Genomic DNA, 21,808 nt, shown 5'->3' on the forward strand with positions numbered 1-21,808 from the left:
TGTTTGTAACGATCCATTTTCTGTTGTTATATTTTGCGCTGTCTGCTTTTGAGATTTTTTTAAAGTTGTACAGTGTCCTTCAGTGTTGTAAACAAAACCTATTATTATTATTATTATTATTACTCAGACATCCCCAAAAGTGATGAGGATGCAAAACGAATACGGTAAGTGTGACTAAAGTATGACCCACAGCCAGAAGGAGTCAGTAGTCCTTACTTTGGAAATTGGACAGAAATTCCATTTGACGTTTAGGCAGTTAAAAGCATGAAGGCAGTCTTATCTCATTTTATCTAAAAATGGGATTCGGTGCGCCACAGTCTTGTCCTTTACTCTTGACGATAGATGGCGGTATCATCTCGTTGCGGTTCATCTGGCCAAGCAGAAGAAGACAGGAAGTGACGTTTAGTGTCGACACCGTCTTGCGCTCTCTTTTCGTGGAGGCTCAGTCAGAGGCCGGGTGAGTTGACGTTTCTGTGACATATTTAGTCGTCTGGATGGTTAACCTACCACTTCTTTTGACACCGAATAAACTCGCTATGTCCGTAATTGAGACCTGCATGGGATTGTCGTTTCGTTTGCTTGCAGAATTGTATGAAAATCAATGTAATAGTCATTTACGCTCGGCGGCGGAGGTACGCATGTGGCCAGGCCCGCTGTTAGCATTAGCCCACCGCATGTCTCTTATTTCCGCCTGCCTTGACAAATGGCATTTATTTATATACTAGCGTGGCTTGTCTGTCCACATTAGACCTCTTATTCATCGACAACGTGTGTACGCAGCCTGCAAACATGCAGATCTTCGTGAAGACGTTGACGGGGAAGACCATCACCCTCGAGGTTGAGCCCAGCGACACTATCGAAAACGTCAAGGCCAAGATCCAGGACAAGGAAGGTATGTGGATGCCTCAAATATTTTCAGAAGATAAGTGAAGTGAGTGATATGATGGCATGTAGTGACGACAAAAATGGGGATCAACACGTCCAAGTTGAAAATTGAGTGGTAGTGGGGAGTCCAGGTGTTGACGTGGTCTTGCAGTTGGAGGAGTAGAACTTAGCCTGATGCAGTCTCCTTCTCATCCAGAGCAGTCTAAACAATTGGTGTTTTACATGAAAATGGCTGTTTTCTTACCACCGCACTGATGGAGGAGGTGGGGAAAGAACTGAACCTGACTATTTCATCTGCTCCACTGTTGGTTATGGTGGGTTGTTGGTGTATTTCGCTGGAAGGCTGTTTTGATTGAAGAGCCAAAAGCTACAGATTGAAGACTTAATAGATAATCTCACCATGTCATACTGATGTCAGTAGTGGGTCAAGGGCATTCTGGTAAAGGTGGCAGGGGAGGGCAAAACACTGTTCTATTGGTAAGTGGTACTTGGAAAACCTTGGAATTCTAGTAGTGTCTTCCTGCTTGCATTTCTTTATTTTTTGTAAATGCATCAATCTTTTGTTTGCAGGAATCCCGCCTGATCAACAGCGTTTGATCTTTGCTGGAAAGCAGCTCGAGGATGGACGCACTCTGTCCGACTACAACATTCAGAAAGGTAAGGCCCTCCAACTGGGTTCCCCACATTTCTTTGTAGCTACCTGCCTTGACAATGAACCATTGCCTGCCTTTACTACAGTCACCCCAAAAGAAATTGCCACTTCACAGCAACAGATCCTATTGTAAAATGACATTTTCTGCGACTGTTTTGTTGGTCATCACTAAACTGCAAACATCTTGAGGCTCATGTTCTTGCTCACTGACCGTGTTTTCATACAACGAGTGCCCAGATTAAGGCAATAGCTGAAATAAGACGCCAATACTGATTCCAACTGATTTGACAACTTTTACATAGTGGCACCTCTGTCATGTGGGGTGACTGCATGAGATATTCTGTCTTTCTGCCTCAACTTGAGCCGTGCTTTATATTAGCTAGTGTGATCTCGGACTATGGGTTTTCCCATTATATAAACCCATACATCACATCTTCTCATCAAAATAAAATTGGACATGAGTGAAGCGGGTTAACCTACACACCTGTAGGTCAGCATGGCTTTGATTCACAATATGCCTGATATCAGGTTGGTGGAGTCACCACAGACATCAACAAAGAGTCGATGACCATTGCAGCATCTTTTCTCTCTTGCTCATTGTCTCATCTATTGTCACATAGGTGTTGATCACCATGTTCCATCTTAGTGTAGTTACATTCATACATGCAGGCATAATAAAGCTATCGGCCACTACAGTATGTTTCGGTCGCAACTTAGAGGAATTCTAATTTCTCTAGCCTAGTTGACGACACTGTTGGCGTGCATTTTCTAGTAGTCTTGGCTAGAGTTGGGCAATAATTCAGTTTTCAGGGCCATCATGTAACTGCGCTGGCAGCATATCTGTCTCGCACAGCCGCAGTTTAACTTCAAAATAAAAATGAGGGAACACAGTCATTACAGACGTTATTAACAAAGGGTGAAAAAATTCTGTTTAATTTCCATGAAGTTAAGCTTGGGTGAGTTTGGTATTAGTCCATATTGGAAACTTACCACTGTAACTTAAGGGAACAATCTGGGATATGTTCTATCTATGTATAAATATATACCCCTAAATTCTCATGAAAGGTATCCATTCAGGAAAGTTCCCAGAATTTTCCAACCCTATTATGAACTCAAGATTGGACACTGCGTGCCGTCATCGCTCACCACTATGACAGCAGATTATTATTTTTTAATTCCGGGAAGCCTGTTAGTGAAGTATGTAATATGAACTCTCTGCGATGGACATCTGTGCAGACTCTCAGACTCCACAATTTTCCTGTTGAGATCAAAACTAAAAATACATTTCCTTTTTATCTGATAGTTGGTTATGGATTTAAGGAGATTTTTAGCTCCAATTAAATGGCACCAGTTCACACAGCAGGAACCAAATCCAATGGTTCTAGGACTCGTATTCCCAATTTCACAACAGCGTCTTTGTTAGTTCATAACCCACACATTTTTAACACGTGAAACTGTCGATACCATAGTGGTGACCGAGACTGTAGGTAATGTATTAAGTCAATGCCAACAAGAGTGCCTGGACATGGTTGTCAGACTTGGATCATCACATCCGTGATTAACAATTTAAAATTGGCAAATGCTGTCATGACTTAAATTACACTTACATGATATTTTTTGGATTATTCATCATTGATCTCAGTCATTCTGATTCTGTGGAGCTGAGAATCATCTTCAGACTCTCCGGAGTGCAACATGGCCTCACACACTCTAGATGTTAGCGAGTTCTTAGTCTGTGATTGGATACCCCCCAAAAAAAAGTGGGTCTGTTGTGACTAAGAATACATGTGGATTAAAATTTTACTTCACAGTGATCAGCCCGCTGCCGACGCATGCACACAAACACAGAACTGAGAGGTCTCTGCTTTTATTTACCCGGTATTAAACGCAGTCTTTGGATGGAGACATGTCCCAATGATGGAAGACAACATGAACACTGGTACCTCATTGCTCACTGTCATACATTAGTTGTGACTTGTGTGTCTCAGCTATCCTGTACTGCCGCGGTGACACCATCGCTCCACATCCTCCTCCTAATGTCTGCGCACTGTTTTGGTGACAATGGTTCTTAGCGAGCGAGTTCTTTGAACCAAAAAAGGTTCCTACAGTGCGAAAGCGGCTCTTAAGTCTGTCTGCTTTCATAGTGCCAGAAATGGGTGTAAATGGAATACGCGAAATATTTATGGATGAGATAACGTGCGTCTCTTTGCAGAGTCCACCCTTCATCTGGTCCTTCGTCTGCGTGGTGGCATCATCGAGCCTTCCCTCAGGCAGTTGGCCCAGAAATACAACTGTGACAAGATGATCTGCCGCAAGTAAGAACAGCACTCAAGACATTTCTTATCGTCCAGAACCGTTTATCATCTTGTTATCCTGAATCAGGATAATAACAAGGCTGTGGCATTTTTGTGAAATGTTGGATAGGGACAGGTTCGATCTTTGAAGTTGGTGTCTGCTAATGCTCATCAATTTGTCTCCAGGTGCTATGCCCGTCTGCACCCTCGCGCTGTCAATTGCCGCAAGAAAAAGTGTGGCCACACCAACAACCTTCGCCCCAAGAAGAAGCTGAAGTAGATCGTTGGACTGAATTGGCTTTACTTGCCATTTTTGTGTTAAAATAAATCTGAGAAAACTCTTGACATGTTGATTGTCTGATATTACAACCCTATGCACACACACAAGTTAAGATCAGGGGTGTCCAAATCCGTCCTCCAACGGCCAGGGTGATATGCAGGTTTTTGCTCTTGTACTTTGTAGTCGGTCGATTGTTAGAGGTTTGGGTTCAGCTGACTCTTGATTGTATGCATCAGTGGTTGGGGAAAAAACGTGGCTCGTTGAGGACTAGTCTGGCTATCCCTGGACTAGATGGCATTAATTACCAAACTCAGTGAATTACGGGAACTACTGTTGAGTAATACTTGTCCAATTTACTTACAAATCAAATCAAGCATGTAGCCACCAAACAATGCAACAGCAATAATGAAATGACAGAATGGCTTCTAATGGAAATGTATGAAGAAGTTCAACATATAGCAGGAAAAAGAGCTTAATCATCAAGGAAAGAATGCAAACCAGGCAGACAGCATGAAACTGAATGAATGCATCAGTAATCCATAAATGGCACTTTCATGACACAGTCATAAAAACAATTAAAGAAACAACCTTTCTCCAACAGGTGTAAACTTTTTATATGATGAACATAGTACTGCTCACCACCCAGGAAGTGTAGATTACCATTAAGAGTGACTGCAAACAATTATGTGCTTTATCGATCTTTTCAACATTGTGTGGGCACATGGGTACATTCGTAGGCCCAATGTGGTGGACTTGTTGGCTCCCTGATGGGGAGCCCGGACGATTTTGGACGACAACAGGAGAAGTAGTATACATGTAAAAGCTATCAACACACAGTCTTTCAATGAAAACAACAGCATGCTGAATTCATATTTTAATGCAAGGTAATTAAAATGATGCAGCATACGTTAAAAAAGGGGGCAATGTAAATGCTGTAAAACACATGAATTACTCACAGGATTGAGAGAAAAACAAATGTATGACTTACAGGATTAATTTTGGCCTGGTTGTTAGCCAGCGGGCTAGCTGCAAAGAATAAATCACCAGAGTAACTTGGCCAGGTTTAATTCATCATGCTTTTGTGCAACTGAGTCAGGGCTAAATATGCATATGCACTCGTCGAGGGATTCCTGTGACAAACCTACCACTCGATAGGATGTTGCCCAAAGACCTGACTGACAGAAGTACCCATTATATTAAACTACCGATCAGGTTCAAGTCGTACACACGTGGCGTCACATTATTTGGCCTAAGGAAATAAGTTCTCTGTGGATGGGCATAACAAATTGCACGTAAACAAAACTTGACACAAACATTGTGGAGTTCAATTTGAGCTTGAGCATAACCACAGCGAAGAGTGAAATGTAGAACAAGATAAACGTGGCAGCGGTCTTCGTGACGCAAACAGGTGAACGTAGTCAACTATAGCAAGGTCCAAACTGTAGATACAGTCTTTGTTGGACAAAAACTGCTGCAAGGCTGCATCTCCACTGTCTTAAAGCAAGTAGTTGACCCACATAAACTGTGAAACACAAATCTTTTACAAAAGTGAGATAATGTATGGATTAGACCAGAGCTAGTCGTGGTTTCTTTTTGTCTTCTGGACACCTGGGACTCTCTACTTCAGCTGCAGCCCCTGCAACGCTACTTCGAATAAAAACAAAAGAAAATGGATGGCTGGACTGATGCATCAACTGTCATGTGAAACTTACCATTTTTATGGTTGATTCAATAAAATTATTGCTAAAGCTACTTTTTTGCAGTAGACAACATTTCTCATTCTCAAGTATTTTGTCCAAATTGCCAGACTCACCTACGTGCAGTTCTACACTCTTTCCAAGCATAGCGTTATGCTATAGTAGGGGAAAGAGAAGATGTCTGCAACAAACAGTGGAGATGAAGCCGCATGTAGCTGCATCTATTTGTCAATCAGCTTTGCCAAACTATGTCTTAGGTCATTCAGGTCGCAGATCTTGACATCGAGAGCCTCGATGATATGTTGGACCTCCACCTCTGCCTGCTCCTGTTGCTCCCGGCTCGAGGCCAACGACTTTTCTGCACTCTGAACTTGAGTCTCCAGGTCTGTGTTTCGGCTTTCCAATTCCTGAAAACACATGGAATTGTGGATGCTGGGTGAATTCATCGACAAATAAACGAGACGTTGTCCAAGATTTGAATCTGTGAATCTCTTCCCTCGGTGTTGCTGTCACTGAAGGGAATACTGTGATTTTGCTATGTACCAATACCTTGAACATCCACCATCTCAGACGGGAGTTTGTGTGGGGTCAGATGGTTTCACCGCTATACTGAGCTGGGAATTACTTTTATTTTTCTTAACAAACAGGTTTGTTTAAGATGCTTTAAATTGTCTGATTGACATTTGTCTTCCGTACCATTGTGTTCCATTTGTACCAGAAGGGACTCATTGGTATGACACATCGCCTTGCTTTAACTTGCTATGACTTTGAAATTACAAAAATCTTTACTTGTATTTTGAGGTGAAACAGCTCTATTAGCTTGTAAGATATGACTACTGGAGATGAATAACTGTTTCCAATGGGCCCTTTAAAGGTCTTTCAAGACAATATTAACCAGTGGCAGTTCTTTCTGACACCATCAGTTCACAATTCATGGACCCCTTTACTTTAAATAGCTCTGCTGATGCATTGCAGAACACAACCAAACCAAAGCAAACATTCAACAATGTGTGTATTGAGTCTAACTATAGATGCACAAGTGTAACTAGAGATGTTCCTGTCAACAGCAAAACTGGATTTACATTTACATTTCAGGCTGCAGTCTGTAAGTTATTCATGAATTACCTTGATAACCCTAAAGGTGCAAGAATGATGTCTAACTGTGTCAGCTAAACTAAATACACACAACTCTTTTATCATTCTTAATTATGAATGTTCCTGTGAATAAATCATGTCGAGAGAGAGTAAATGTCAAATATCAATATACATAATTGCAAAGGACACGGTCACTAAAAGAATAAAAATCATGCAATATTCATCGGTGCTATGCAGATTCAGCATGGTTATTCTCTGCTTGATGGGATCCTGGACCGTCTCAGCAAGACTGAACTTTGTGCGGCATCAGAAATTGGGAATTATCAAAATTGTGTAGTTCGTCAAACAAGGAAAAAAGCCGTTTTCAGTGTGTGTAAATGTACAAATGAACTTGCTGTCACCTGCAGTCTTTGTATGGCCTCCTCCCTCTCCTTCTCCAGCTCTCCTACATTTGTTTTCTTGCTTTGCAGATTGTAGATTTCCTGTGATCAATCACAAAGGCAACCATGAGAAACAAAACACCTCTCCATCTACTTTTGACTATAGTGCATTTACACTTGTCAGCAGGACACATTAGCGACTAAATTAGCTATAAGTGATGGGTTCAGTGCTTGACCTCACTTGGTGCAGATGTTAGACTAAAAAACTTCCATCTAGTAAAAGTGTACCCACTATCTGCAAAACCATTTCAGCTGATGCTAATCGACACACGTCTGCCAGACCTAGTGGTGAATTGTAAGAAGTCAGTCAGCACTCAGGCAACTACACACAGGGCTGTTCATCTTATGAGGCCGATTGAAATGACCGTTATCTTGTGTGGTTACGAGTTTATTACACCCGTTATATGCTTACAAATAAACACTGGCTATAATCATAACAACATAACATAAAATTAAATAAGCTGTGGCTTAGCAGGTTGGATCATGGAAATAAAAAGTTGGTTGAGGATAAATGCTTATCTGTGATTACTAAGTGGTGTGTTGAAGGTCATCTGTGAAAACACCTGATCTTTTGCACTCAGTTGGGCTTCCAGTTCTTCAAGCGAACGACTCAGCTCCTTGGCACCAGTCTGAGCAGCAGCAGGATGCCCCAGCTGTGACTCCAGCTCTGCCACCTATAAAGAACATGAAATGAATGCATAACTAATAAATAATTAATGTTCACAATTCATTGAGTAAGTGCTCATATTGTTTGTCGGGGGAGTGCCAAGACGTAGTGGAAGAGTAGGCGATGCTGGGCTTGAGCTCCCGATAGAGAAACTTAAAAATCCAGATGATACCAGGTCATACTGCAGCCAGGCCGTGTCAAAGCTAATGGAAAACTTACTGATGCAAGCGCTTGAGACAATAGACATCAACTTTCAGTGGGCAAACTGAGCACCATTTCAGAAACCCACAAATGAAGCCCTGTCCAGGCCCACTACTGAGAACTTTCTGGAATTATCCGTTAAAGAGTGGATTTTGATAGCAGCATGGACAAAGAATCGCAAGTGGTATAACGGGTATTATTGTCTGAGCATGAAAATTCTTAAGAAATGGTACAGATGGGGAAGGACTATGACAAAAGAATCCTGAAGGAGTAAAGTGTTAACTCCAGAAATAGTGCAATATCAACATTCACAAATTAGTTAATATGCACACAACACTGAGTGTGAATAAACCCGAGCCCATATTAACCAGGATAATTATTGTTACTAACGTCAGAAACAACATATAAAGCTATATAAATATAAAGTATGCTACATAAAGTTAGCGCTAACGCCACCAGTAATATTTCATATTGAGATGAATTTGATTAGATCACTGACCATTTTGGCAGCCTCATTATGATATCCCATCTTTTTTGTGTTCATAACATCATAATAAATAACAAACAGTGGCACGTTACCATCTTCAGGTGGATGATGGGATTAAAACACCAGCTAATCAAATTATAGGGACTTATTTCCACGGCTCGCATGTCTGCAGATAGACTGATAAAAAAAAAAAGAAATCAGAAAAGTGAGACGTAAATAGCCCATAAGATGCAAGATGCACAAACCATGGCAATGAAGAAAAATATCCTTATTCATATCCCAAGAGGCAGAAAATGAATGGATGTGAGTGTATTATGCCTCTTGACACTGAGGTGCACTAATAGTCATCACTACTGTGTTCAGTCGAAAAGAACAAGGTGGAGATATGAACTGTGAGCGTTGTTTACGTTCCATTTCATAATTTTGAAATAATCACTGGAACAACCACGATGCAAAAGGAAAAAAAAAACATTTATTCTTTCTTTGCTTTATAAAAAATAGAAAAGAAAGAACAAATGCTTCTCATGATAATAGTCATAACCAATCACTCCGAGTGTTTATGATCATGGAAATCAGCTGTGCCAAGATCACTAGACACACACACACACACACACACACACACACACACACACACACACACACACACACACACACACACACACACACACAGAGCCATTTCATTTGCCCAATAAATGTCCAAGAGCATCCCCTCTCAAATCCATCATGCATCATTTCTGTGCAGTCAACATATAAATCAAATATATTTACGTAATTGGCACTGACATACACGTTTGAATGCACATTCACATAGAACTACACACAGAACTCAATTTGCTCTGGACTAACAGCCTGGCTGACATTGACCAGAGCGCTGCAGCCTATCGCCCAGGAAACCACAGCCGCTGCGAAACAGATTAAGCCTTCCTTTATTTGGTATTTACAGTGCAGTCAAGCATGTTGAAATGTAGGAAAACCAAGGAAGCAGTCTCAGTCAGGAAATAACACAAACTACCATCCATATACCTCACTGGTATAATGAAGTACGAAGATGACTTTCAGCTGTCTGAGAGGTAAATGTCTATTTTCTCTTTCCAGTTGCAATTGCCATATATAGCAATATATAAATTAAGATGTATTTATAATATTTGAAACTCTTTATAAAATGTATTTACAAAATGTACATATATGTTGTATCTTCATTTAAAGCATTGTTTTCAGTATTGTTATTGTTGTGTTTCTGAGAGCTGTGTTGTAGGGAGCCTGATGCTCCTTGTTGGGGCTGAGAGGTCAAACAAAGGATGGTTAGACGTGAGCAGGAGGCCATTAAAGTGACAGCCGCTTCACATACAACCAATACTTTGCAAAGAACAAATATGGTCAGGAATCAGAAAACCATTCAGGACCTGCTGCCGCCCAGGTTAACAAGATTTTTGGTGTTAGCCAGCACCTACAGTATGAAAATGTTTGTGTTGGCCAAAGACAAGGACGAAAAAACAGGTGGAAGAAGAATTAGGAGACATAGGGAAGAGCAGAAGAGTTGATGTGACAGCAAGAACAATTCATGCGGGGACCACGGCTGGAAATGGTTGACGAAGAAAGGTAGGCATATTACTGTATGTGTGCAGGAAGCCAAAAGAGGAGAGGACATACTGTAAAGCTCGGAACACAGATCTTTTACCATGGTGTAGACAGAAAGAGAAGATGGAGTGGGCATCATTTTAAGGGAAGGAAGTCAGAAGACCCTCAGGGTGAGAATCGAGATGGGAGCAGACATCAGAGGACATGCAGGTGAAGGGAACAGGGGAGAAGACGGAGTGTTGGGTAAGTATGAAATCAAAGGCAGAAATGCTGAGAGAAAGATGGTGGTAGAGCTTTCTAAGAGGATGGAGATGGTCGTGGTGAGCACATATGTCCAGAAAAGAGGACAAGATACATGTACAAGAGTGGAGGGAGGAATTCACAGGTAGGTATGTGAAAGATATAGTTGACAGAAAGGTGGTGCCAGAGGAGTGAGTCAGGTTGCAGTGACCTGCAGAATGATGCTCCTGACTACTGTGAGAAGAGGACGATGGTGAAGGCAAGGCCCAAGACTAAATGGTGGAAGTTCAGAGAGGAAGAATGTTCAATCAGAGTTCAGGCAGACATTAGCACGATTCTGCACAGGCAGGTCTCACAACTGTCCTACAGAGCTTCCCTTCCACCACAGTGGCTACTTGTCTGCGCTGTGATAGACCACGTTTGGCAGTCGACAGGAAATTTGCTCCAAAAATCACGTTTACTGAAGTTTCCACTTTCACACGCAAATCCAACCCAAACCTCAAGCCTATGTAATCAATAATAATAAAAATATGTGCCAACCCTCCAGCCTCTACCCACAAATGTAGCAAGCCTAACAATGGCCATCTACAGATACGACCAATTTTTTTTTCAGATGTTGATTCCAGATGACATTGCATACATTGCATCCACATCTGATATCAAAATAAAGATGATACATTTGGGACTTTAGGACCATGGTGTTCATAGGAAACAACTATACATATATTGCAGAACTGTGTATCAAGCTACCTAAACCATATTTTCTTATTCTCTTCTTCTAACTCCCTCTGATATATTGGTTTCTAATTTTGTCCTTCTTAGTCACTCCCAATGAAAACCTGATCATCATCAACTATGTATCAGAGCTCTGTCTCTAAACCATACATCAGGGCAGACCTCACTGCTGGCACCACCTTACAGTCAACTATGTCTTTCAGATGACTCCTTCTGCCCATGTTGTAATCTACCTGTGAATTTCTCCCTCCACTCTTGTAAGTGAATCTATATTCCTCTCTCTTCTGTAAATATGCGTCCACCACCACCATCTCCATCTCCATCCATTTAGTCTACCACCGCTTGTCACTCATGATAATCAGTAGGTCAATAAATCGAATGATAATTAAAAAAAAGCCTGATAATTTAGCCAGCCTAGAATTAATTGTCATGTGGATATTTGTGTTTGTTTTTCTAGTCTCTGAATCTACTGCTGCAGCCTGTGTGACTGCTGGTAGTAAAGCCGGATTCACGCCTATTTGGTCCTACTAAACATAGACATATACATGCACCACACATGTGACACAGAGATGGAGCTACTATCAAAACAAATACCAGATCCCTACAGAGGCACGGCATACATCATTCATAGACATAGGAAGAGGTGGTGAGCAGTGACTATGACGGCTCGAATACATTTTTTCTATCATCAGCCTGAATGCTCGATCCATAGTGGAGCGACCCAATGCTGTCATGTTGGAAAAAAGTGATTTATCACCATAAGTGGGGCAAAGAGGGGAGGGGTGGCTGGGCAGTATGGGATGTCCTGTTCTGGAAAAAAAATGACCCCCCCCCCTTATACACCCACTTGCCAGACCCTGGAGGCCTGCTCCACTTCCTGCCACCTGGTTGACTTTGCAGCAGAGTCTGTGTTTGTGTCTCCATGTAGACTTCTACCTGGACGACAGAGAGGACGGTGCGCTCAGAAAAAGGTTCTCTGGCTCTGCCGACAGTTTAATTGAGGTCTGCTGGCCGCAGCACCCTGACGATGGCTGTGCAAGGGCATTATGTTTCCTCCCAAAATAAAGATGACATTTCTGCATTCTGCGCAAGCGATTATCACAGAAACCTGTCTGCTGAAATATCCAGGGAAAAGGGGGCAGGATGAGAAATGCATCTACAGTTTGGAGTCAGTGTGGTGTGTGGCAAAAAGATCTTTCAAAAGCCTGTATAAATGCAGAGATGTGTTTAAGGTGAACAGGCACTCGTTGGGATCCGTATAAACAAATAACTTCGAGCATCATGCACTTGACCAGGCAGTTAATGTTTCTCTCAATTTCCCAAAGAAATACCTAAGACATTTTCATCAAATTGTTCGATCGCTCAGCGTGCCGTTTCTTTTGTGCATTCAGTTATGCCTCTTATTAAGCAGCTGTCCTTTACTCAACATTTGTGGAGCCTAACGTGGAAAGGACCGACAAAGGAAATAATGACTCAATGAAAACCTTGGACAAAACAACAAGAGCATTTAATCACCGTAAAATATACCCCAATCAATTCAGATATTGAGAAACTGAGATGACTCCATGTCTAGAAGTGAAAGGAGGATGAGCCAAGTCTAAATCATCATCATTTCAACATCACCTGATCTCTTAGGCGATCTGTCTCCAGCTGATACTCTGCCAGCTGTTTCTTCCACTGGTCCACGTTGGTGTTTGCTTCCTGAAGGGCCGCCACCAGCTTGGCATTACTGTCCTGCAGGGTGAAGAGCTCTGCTTCCAGGTTGATCTCACACATGGAGCTGAGGAAACCCAAACAACACTTGAATTTCCAGAAAGAAAAAAGATTACACAAAACCTCTGCTAAGGAACAATAAGAAAATATGGGAATGTGGAGGAGAATAAGGATAAGAATTGTTTTTCAATTTGCTTCATTTTATCATTATCATTTTAGGACAGACAGAAGAACTTGTCATGTCCAGGTTTAAACCCTGGTCCTGTAGATGAAGCCATCAAATCATAGCATCAAAGAAACTGCCGATTGCTACAACAGGCAGTGAGTATACAATATGTATCACATTTCATCGGTGGAATGTAATGTAATCATAATCATCAGAGACCAAAGTTCATCCATTTCCAAGTAATATAGCTATAAAAAAAATAAAACTAGAGTCAATATGTTACAGATATTGCTGCAGTCAACCAAGGTTCATACAGCGCTTCTCTGAACAGTCAACAGCTTCATGTTTGAAAGCATCACCACAGGTATGAATATTTTGGTCAGACTTGTCATTCATGCATTTAAGCGCAAGACATACACGTACTTAAAGAGGGTCACTATGGCCACCTTAACATTATTATTACTTCAAAGCAGAGTTCTCGATAAAAATTATGACAATTCAGTTTATATCGACTCAACAACTCAACGGTTGTTGAGTCTGTTCTCATTGCTTCTACATTTAGCTTCTTAGCAGAACAATCCTAGGTGTACTTAGATTACGACTGCCTAGTCCAGTTTAAAGTCAAATTTTGTCATCCAAACCCAAAGTCTCTGTGTGGTGCTGGCCAATTTTCTAAAGGAGTTGAGTCTGATCAAATCCAAATAAAAGTAAATAACTACCAGGCTTTTAAATTCAGTCATTAGAATTCAACAATAATCTTCTTATGACGAGTTGTTGAGTTACAGTAGGAGCAGTTCATTTGTTCCCCTCCCAGCACAGTAGCAGCAGACTCCACTTCCAGCCCTGGACTGACCCCCCTCTTCTTGAGGGAGTGTGTTTGAATAATGTCAACTCCACCTACTTATTGTGCTACGAGGTGTGAACTGAAGGTGGCGCTTTCTCTTCATACACAAAGCCCAGAGTGACTAGTGAAAGCAGGCCTCACACCAACTTCGCTATGTGTGATTAGGGCTCCTCACATCATCCCTCCACTCAGCAAACAGTCCCATGTCTCAGGAATAGGTTACTTGAGGACCCTGTTTGTGGCAAGCTTGGGTTCATGAGACGACTTCTTCATGCTATTGCCATTCTTAAATTCTGTAAATGGCGGTGTGCTCCAGCAGCAGTGTGTGTTGGATCATTGTCCTGTACAAAGCAATGGTCTGATCCAAAATGTCGTCTTATGTACGCCGCAGTATGCTCTTTAAGGATATACAGCAGGGGTGGCCAACCAGTGAGGGGCTAAGAGCCACATTGTTTTACTGTTGCCGAAAAGAGCCACATCCGACAAATATGTAAGGCTGTTGGTCACGTGACTTAGCGGCAGTATAGCGGTTAAAGCACATCTCTGTGTGTCACAAGTTTGCTGGTTCGCGTCCAGCGTATGTTTCTTGTGCATGTATTTTGATCCTCCTGGAAATATCAAGCGGCGTAGATAGAAATGTTTGCGCAATTTATTTTACTTGTATATATTTTTTTACAACCCTTTTGGAATTGTAAATAACCTCATATCACGCAATACACGCACCCATCTAGACAAATTAGCACATGAACATACCTGTCCATCAAGTCATCTGACCTGGATTCGAATTTATTTGCCACAGTTTAACATGCCGACCTGGGTGTTTGCCTGGTTCACCTATACTAAGACCTGCCCAGTGGTGGTCATCTTAGCATAAAAAAAGTAGTTACAGTTACAAATTACATCTCTCTCCTTACACCCTGCACAGAAATACTGTTCCTCCCAATCCTTGTTGGGACAGACAGCGGTGAAAGGCCCTGAACAAAAGAGCTTGCCCAACCCCCGCTTCACGCCTGAGCCTCAAGAAAGACCAGAACCCAAAACTTTGTGTGTGTGTGTATATCTATTTATTTATATATATATTATCTATTTATTTATATAGGATGTGGCTCTTTTCAGCAACACAGTAAAACAATGTGGCCCTTAGCCTCTGACTGGCGACAGTGACTCCAGATCGGATCTTTTGGGATCTCTGCACTTTGAGTGGCTAACGTCTGATGACCATCAATATCTATCTCAGTTATTAATGAATGAATATTGCAAGTGGTCGCCTTGTTTAAATGGTGATTCATGGAAGTAAAAATCAGAACATGACACGCACAACACTGATGTCAGTGCCAGGACGTTCAATGGTGAAAGTGAAGTATCAAGACCGCTTGCAACAATTTTCTAGCTAATATTATAATTATATATATGATTATAATAATAATCATTCTTTGATCATTGTTCCGGAGTTCATACTGTTTCGTCCGAGCGGTTTCTGCACCAAGCGGGGCTTAGCGCGCACGCTCCGTGCATTAAGAATCCCGGTTTTGCTATGCATGACTGCCAAGTCCATGTGGGTTCAGTCTCGTTTAATTGTGTTAAGCAAACTCTGACACATTAAGCAGAAAGGTACAGTCCCACTATTGAAATCGGTTAGGGCCAAATGTATCCACGCACCTCCCCGTGGATAAACGAGGCATCGCAGCTCTATTCCATACTGACTAGGTCATCGCTGGGGATTAAATTACTGCTGCAGAGCAGCAGGGGTCCATGGAAGGAGCGATCACAAACCAGTCACAGACCTTTCACGGAGCCTCAGTGGGAAGCTGGGAACAATTGAGCTGCTTCATCTGTAAATTACTATCTTGTGTCACACAGAAGACATCCCAAAGGGTTAGGGTTAGATCTAAATAAGGAGCGATCCACACCCTTCCGACAGCATCTTCTTGACTCGCTCCTTCTCCGTAGTCAGCTGTACTTCTGCACTTTTGCTACGGAACAGCTTTTCTTCACCCGGTCCATTGACAGTGAGCAGTGGCGGTGAGTGACGCTCCTCTGACAGCTCCTGTTACAAATAAAATAAAAGAAATCAAAAACATGCTATGCTCAAGTCGTTTATTCTAACTGAATAAAATATACCTACATTATAATAAGGCAATAGTATTAATTTAAAATTTATAGTTGACATCCTCCAATAATGGTGCCACAGTCGGTTGAGTCTGGTTAAGTTTTACAGCGAAAAAAAGTGACATTTGCCTCTGCTCTTTTTATACAGCCGTGCACTGCTACTTTACTAATTTACAATGGTGAATTAGTGATGGAAAAAATAATCAACTGAATGATAAACAGGAGCAGGAGATTGATAACAGCAGTAGTGGACCAAAACAGGTATGCGATACGAATGTTTCTAGATTTAAATAAAGCCTTTGACACTATTGACCATGATATATTGGTCACAAAACTGGAAGGATATGTGTCCGAAACCCAACAAAAGGATGGATAAAAAGCTAGAAACTAGAAACAGTACACGGCAGTAGATAATCTTAAATCAAGAAAGAGAGATAGAATGTGGCTATGTAGCAATAGACATAATTTAGAAATAAAAACGCATAGACTTTTCCAATTAAAACGTAGTAACTTGTCCTCGACAATTTATGGGAAGAGTATCAGAGGTGATGTTGCTCGATGAGCATCTGACATGGAAACAGCACATATCATAGAGCAGTATGAAAGTATCAGCTGCAACAGCTGTGCATAATGACAAATAACAAATGCAAATTATACTTGAATGACTGCTGAGAACACTGTACTGTACTCTGATACTCCCACACCTACTCTATGGAGTCGAGGTGTGGGGAAAGCAAAGTGACACAAGACCACTACTTCTGCTACAGAAGAAGGTTATTAGCTTAATAACAGGGCAGATTACGGAGCACACACCAATTCACTGTTTGCTAAGGCAAAAGCACTGAATTTACGGGAGCTAGCAGAGAGACAAACAGCCAGATACAGACTACAACTGGATCATCTCCAAAGAGCTGCTGTTTATACTAACCCCTGATCAGGAGCACCAGAGCAAAAGAGGCAACTTCTCTCAATCCTACTCTAGAACCACACTGAGATAAATGTACACTGCAATAGTGGGAGGGAAAATGTGGAACTTTACTAATTAACGGATATGAAAAACATAAACAATAGCGAGACCAGCTATGACGTGGGAGTTAGACCAGTGACCACCTTTATCTCCAAGGACTGGTAATATTATCATGGAGCGGCTCCCAAGGTGCGTAGTGTATAAATAGAACGAATCACATTGACATCACATCACTAGCATAGAGATTTGTTCATTGTAAATATAATAAAATATACTTTATTATACTTTTATGCAGGAAAAACTGGCATATGGCATAATTCTCAACAATAAAGGCAGTGAAATGACTGAATGGTCCCCATGACATTCTGCAGCCCCATGAACCAATGACATCAACACGGCTCTGTGCCGGTTCCAGTCTCATTCTGTGTTCCTCGTAAACAGAATGGACCATATGAGATGCTTACTATTATGGTTGCACCAACTTTTATGGTCTGATACCGATACCTGGGCTTTGGGTATATCAGGTATGTCAGTGTTTAAATATCCAGCTTTTTCCATGTTGTGGGATAACACTGGTAATGGTTTCAGTAAAGAAGGAAAAATGACTTAATATGGAACTACAAAGTTGATATTTATTTAAACAAAGTGTTTGCCTGTGCTACTGCACATTTCTGCAAATTGGCAAAAATTCTATTTATGGCAGAGCCATGTGTGGCACCGCTTCAAGTTGGAATGGAGAAGAACGTGCAGACAGGATATCAACCTGTGAAAAGTGATGTGAATCTGGGAAAAATTCATAATAAAACACGATGTGTTGGCGTTATCTGCATTTTACTGTGAGGGCAAAAGGGCAATCACAAACATGGGCTGCAGCTCCGTGCTATATGAAACTGTAACCAAAGCAGTGCACCTGGCCATTCGTGAGTGCATGAGTGCATGATCATGGTTTTAACAGAAGAAACTCTCAACAGTTGCGATTTGATTAGATCCACCCGTGTGTCTGTCCGACAGGACTGCAGCCGCGACCATCTGATCATGTGATTTAGGACCCGCTCCATCTGTGCTGCCAGAGAAACACAGAGCCAGACGAAGCATCGTGAGGAGATTTAGGAGGATTTTATGATAGTAGTTTTAAGCGAGTTTGATTTAAGAAAATGTTTAACAATGACATCATCACAAAGGCACTGAAGAAAGCCCTGTGACCTGTCTTCAGGTGGCCCAAGAAGGCGATCCAGAGTGGGCAGGAGGATCTGCTGGAGCTGTCCCAGATGACAGCAGTAGCATTCCAGAAGATGCGGACGACACCCTGTTTGATGCCAATGTAAGTAGTGAGAGACAAGACGGTTGTAGGTACTGGGGGGTGCCTTCCTGGGCGGAAAACCAATGTATTAACCAATAGCATGTGTGTCACACTCATAATTGTCCCCAGTGAACACAACACGGAATAATACTTACATGGAGCAATACCTTCTTTGTCACAGTTCCCGCACACAATTTTGAACCAGCCAGCGTGTTCAGAAAAGAACTGGTTCAGAACCAGAAAATTTGGTCGGCCGCTGGATTAACAAGCTCAACTATCTGTGACATCAGCAGAGTGGTTGATCAGCTCCGCTGGTGATTGGTTGATGGGCTGCAAAAGATCATGGGAATTGTTCTTGTTTATGTAAACTCACCGTAACGGAGTTTATTGTTGAGAGTGATGGCACCTCATGAGACACACTGACATCATGAAGCCAGAACCTGGCTCAAGTCATCTGAGTTGCTGTTATGGAGTTATGAAAACTGTGATTATCTGGTATGGCTTTTCTGATGCAATATGTTAGCGTCTGTACCGCGGCCCGGAACCAAGTGACCAATGGACCGGTGGTTGGGGTGTTAGACGGTAGCTCTGCCACAAAGACAGGAAGTAGAGTTATCAGAGTCTGACTTGAAGATGCTCAAGTTTTCATAGGGGCTGACAAGAAAGGTGGCTCAGATCCTTCAAGTTCCAAGTCATTAATTGAGAATTCATTTTTTCATTTATGATGGACAGCAGGAGCCAAAGACAGAAACGTGTAGGTGCACTATATCAGAGGAAGGAAGAGTGGAGAGTAAAGGTGATGACGTGATGAAATGAACTGTGACACATGTAACACACTCGAGTTTATCCATGATATAATATTCTATAACATACTCTTCATCTCATGTTGACATTCCCTGAGATACTGTTTTTATAACTTTATTTTCTTCTGCCTGATAGTGCTCCAACAGCATCTACTCATTAAAGTGTTGAATTATCTCTCTGAAGGGTTTTGGGACTTGCAGATAAATGTTCAGTTACATAAAGAGAGAGCAATCTACTGAAGATAATGCTCCATCACCTGTTGAAATGATACAAATTGAAGTTTGACTCACTTCACTTGAATAGCCATTAGGCCGACGTTTTTCTCCTTTTTAAGCTGCCTCATTTCTTTCATATTCAAGATGCAAACTGCTCCTGCTGTGGAAAATCTTGTGTATTATTCATTTGAGCAAGTCTGTTCCGTTTCTCCCTGGAGGACGGTGGTTCTTTATCAACAACTGTGAGTGCATGTGGAAGGGTAAAACACTCACGAGATGAGCCTCAAGTCCGGAGGAAAGGGTAAGAGAATCAAAGCTCAGACACTTGAGTCTGGCCCCAGAAGCCAACGGATCAGCTGTGCATAACCCTGAATAATTCATGTCCCGGATCATGTTGAAGTCATAAACAGGATTACTAATTTACTGGAGCTTTTCCCAAAATCGTACACTAACTTGCTGAGTGAGGACAAAACGAGGGAACTGTTAAAGCCTGCAAACAACTGACTAATTATTGAGATTAAAGCCAAGAAGAGAAACTTTTAAAGGATCTTTGCACTTGAGGGACATCCAGTAATAGCCACACGCATTTATGGCGCACTAAAATTAAACTGCACACAGGTGGCATTCTAATGCATCGAAGTCCATGCATGACAGGAGAGCTCCAAAGCACTTTGAAATAAAGATAATGCATTTTGGATTTTGTGTGTTGTGTGTCTTCACGCACCTGAGACAGCTGAGACCAGGGAAATGGTCCAGTGGTTCATCAGTGAAAAGAAGAGGAAAAATATATTAGTGATTAAAACATGACAGCAAGCACTTCAACTGGAAATAAAAATTATGTTTATTTATTTTATTTTTATTATTATATTTTATTTGAAAATATAGTTATGATGTGCCACTAGTTATGAACGCTGCCCAATTAATTGATTCCTAGATAGATCTCATCCAAGATAAAATGGACAAAATTATATTCTTTGCTCCAAACAACTGTCTGGCCTTAGCAGTGAGCAGCATGATGTTTGAAGTTGGAAAATGCACTTTATATTAATCCAATTTTTTTCAGTTACATTCATTGAAGACCAAGCAATAATGAAGGCTTCTTGCTTAGTTACAGAAAAATCCACCACCAACATGAACCTCCATAATAACATGCCCTGGCTAATTTACTTGATTTGCAGAATGAAGTGATAACAGAGCCCACTGTGTTCTGTTTCATGAAAAAAAATGCAGGAATCGTTCAGTGATCACTGACCATGATACAGCTCAAGCAGCAATTGTACAGGTGCTACTTTAAATTTCAGCATTTAATAACCAGTTTAGAAACCCCAATACTATGTGTTGTTTTATAACACTGCATATTTATTTATATCGCTGTTTGTTTTACACTATTTCACAGACTCTTTACAGGTGTTAGTTGCTGGAGCAATATGGCTATATTAACCATATCTGATCTAGCAAAGGATAGAAAAACACAAATTATTTAGGATTTTACACACATCTATTTTCAGAAAGACACGTCAACTTGAATAATCAGTTGACTCAATGAATAGCAAAACAAAATAATCGAGAAGCCTCCTAGCTTTGTCTGAGTGGAAACGCCCCATATTTAAAATATTAAGTGGGTTTTCAGACTTATCTACAGCACTGCTCTTCCAACTCCATCTCCACTATTTACTTATTTATCTCTGCATCAGTCCATTTGCTCAGTTTGCTTTATAAAGCTCCTGATTCTACATCCTGTGTTTCATAGAAACCACAAAGCCTGATTTATTTATGTGTTCACGCTTCCCCCTTAGCATCCACCTTCTCTCTCTTTTTTTTTTTAATCCATAAGTGTTTTAGACTATATTTTCCACCAGTTTGCAACATTGATGGACGGCATTTCTGACTGTGCATAGATACACATAGTACGGGATAAGAGCAGATGAGCTACCTCACAGTCCACTACAAATGTCAACATCTCAGCAGCATGTGAACGAGTCCACTAAATGGTGGGGAGCTTGGACCATAAATACATCCTTGTGTAATCCCACAGGTAAATTTACAGCAGCTATGGATAATGAGAAGTTCCCTATTGTGACTTAACTTGTCCAGCCTAAAACAGATCGCTGCTGGTTAAAAGCTACACTTAAGTTCAGCTCAAACAGTGCCTGACAGTAGATAGTTCATGCTTAAACCCCCTTCACACCCCGCTGGGAACCAATGAATGAACAATCAGCAATGCCAATGATGCTAAGCTAACATCAACAACAACGTTATTACGTTATAATTCTGAAAGATTTTTTTCCAAGCCAATTTTATGGGTTTTTTTTTTATGCATGAGGATGAGCATGCCATCCAACTCTACAACCACGAAACACCACATTTCCCTGAATGCTCCGACCTGCAAGCATGGCAAAGAGTATGGCAGGTAAGGCAAATCCCAGCTAGAGGACCCCT

At 41.4% G+C, this 21,808-nt stretch overlaps 2 protein-coding genes across 4 annotated transcripts in view; one reads left to right on the forward strand and one right to left on the reverse strand.

Moving 5' to 3' along the window:
• Positions 1 to 401: 401 nt before the first annotated feature.
• Positions 402 to 4,176, forward strand: LOC128753925 (ubiquitin-60S ribosomal protein L40). The gene is made up of 5 exons (XM_053856142.1): positions 402 to 457; positions 781 to 892; positions 1,456 to 1,542; positions 3,750 to 3,852; positions 4,018 to 4,176. The coding sequence occupies exons 2-5, from the start codon at positions 790 to 792 to the stop codon at positions 4,109 to 4,111; spliced, it is 387 nt and encodes a 128-aa protein (XP_053712117.1). The 5' UTR covers positions 402 to 457; positions 781 to 789; the 3' UTR covers positions 4,112 to 4,176.
• homer3b (homer scaffold protein 3b) overlaps positions 3,400 to 21,808 on the reverse strand; it is a 42,683-nt gene continuing 24,274 nt past the window's right edge. For 2 of the 3 annotated variants that reach the window (XM_053856128.1, XM_053856119.1), the window contains 6 exons: positions 20,094 to 20,102; positions 15,885 to 16,021; positions 12,875 to 13,031; positions 7,907 to 8,017; positions 7,305 to 7,385; positions 3,400 to 6,215 (listed from right to left, as the gene is read on the reverse strand). In XM_053856128.1, coding sequence (XP_053712103.1) covers positions 6,030 to 6,215; positions 7,305 to 7,385; positions 7,907 to 8,017; positions 12,875 to 13,031; positions 15,885 to 16,021; positions 20,094 to 20,102 — 681 coding nt within the window. In that variant the 3' untranslated portion in view covers positions 3,400 to 6,029. The remainder of the gene's footprint in view (positions 6,216 to 7,304; positions 7,386 to 7,906; positions 8,018 to 12,874; positions 13,032 to 15,884; positions 16,022 to 20,093; positions 20,103 to 21,808) is intronic. The other variant, XM_053856111.1, reaches the window with a different exon arrangement.

Source organism: Synchiropus splendidus, chromosome 1 (assembly GCF_027744825.2).
Source record: "Synchiropus splendidus isolate RoL2022-P1 chromosome 1, RoL_Sspl_1.0, whole genome shotgun sequence".
Classification (NCBI taxonomy): domain Eukaryota; kingdom Metazoa; phylum Chordata; class Actinopteri; order Syngnathiformes; family Callionymidae; genus Synchiropus; species Synchiropus splendidus.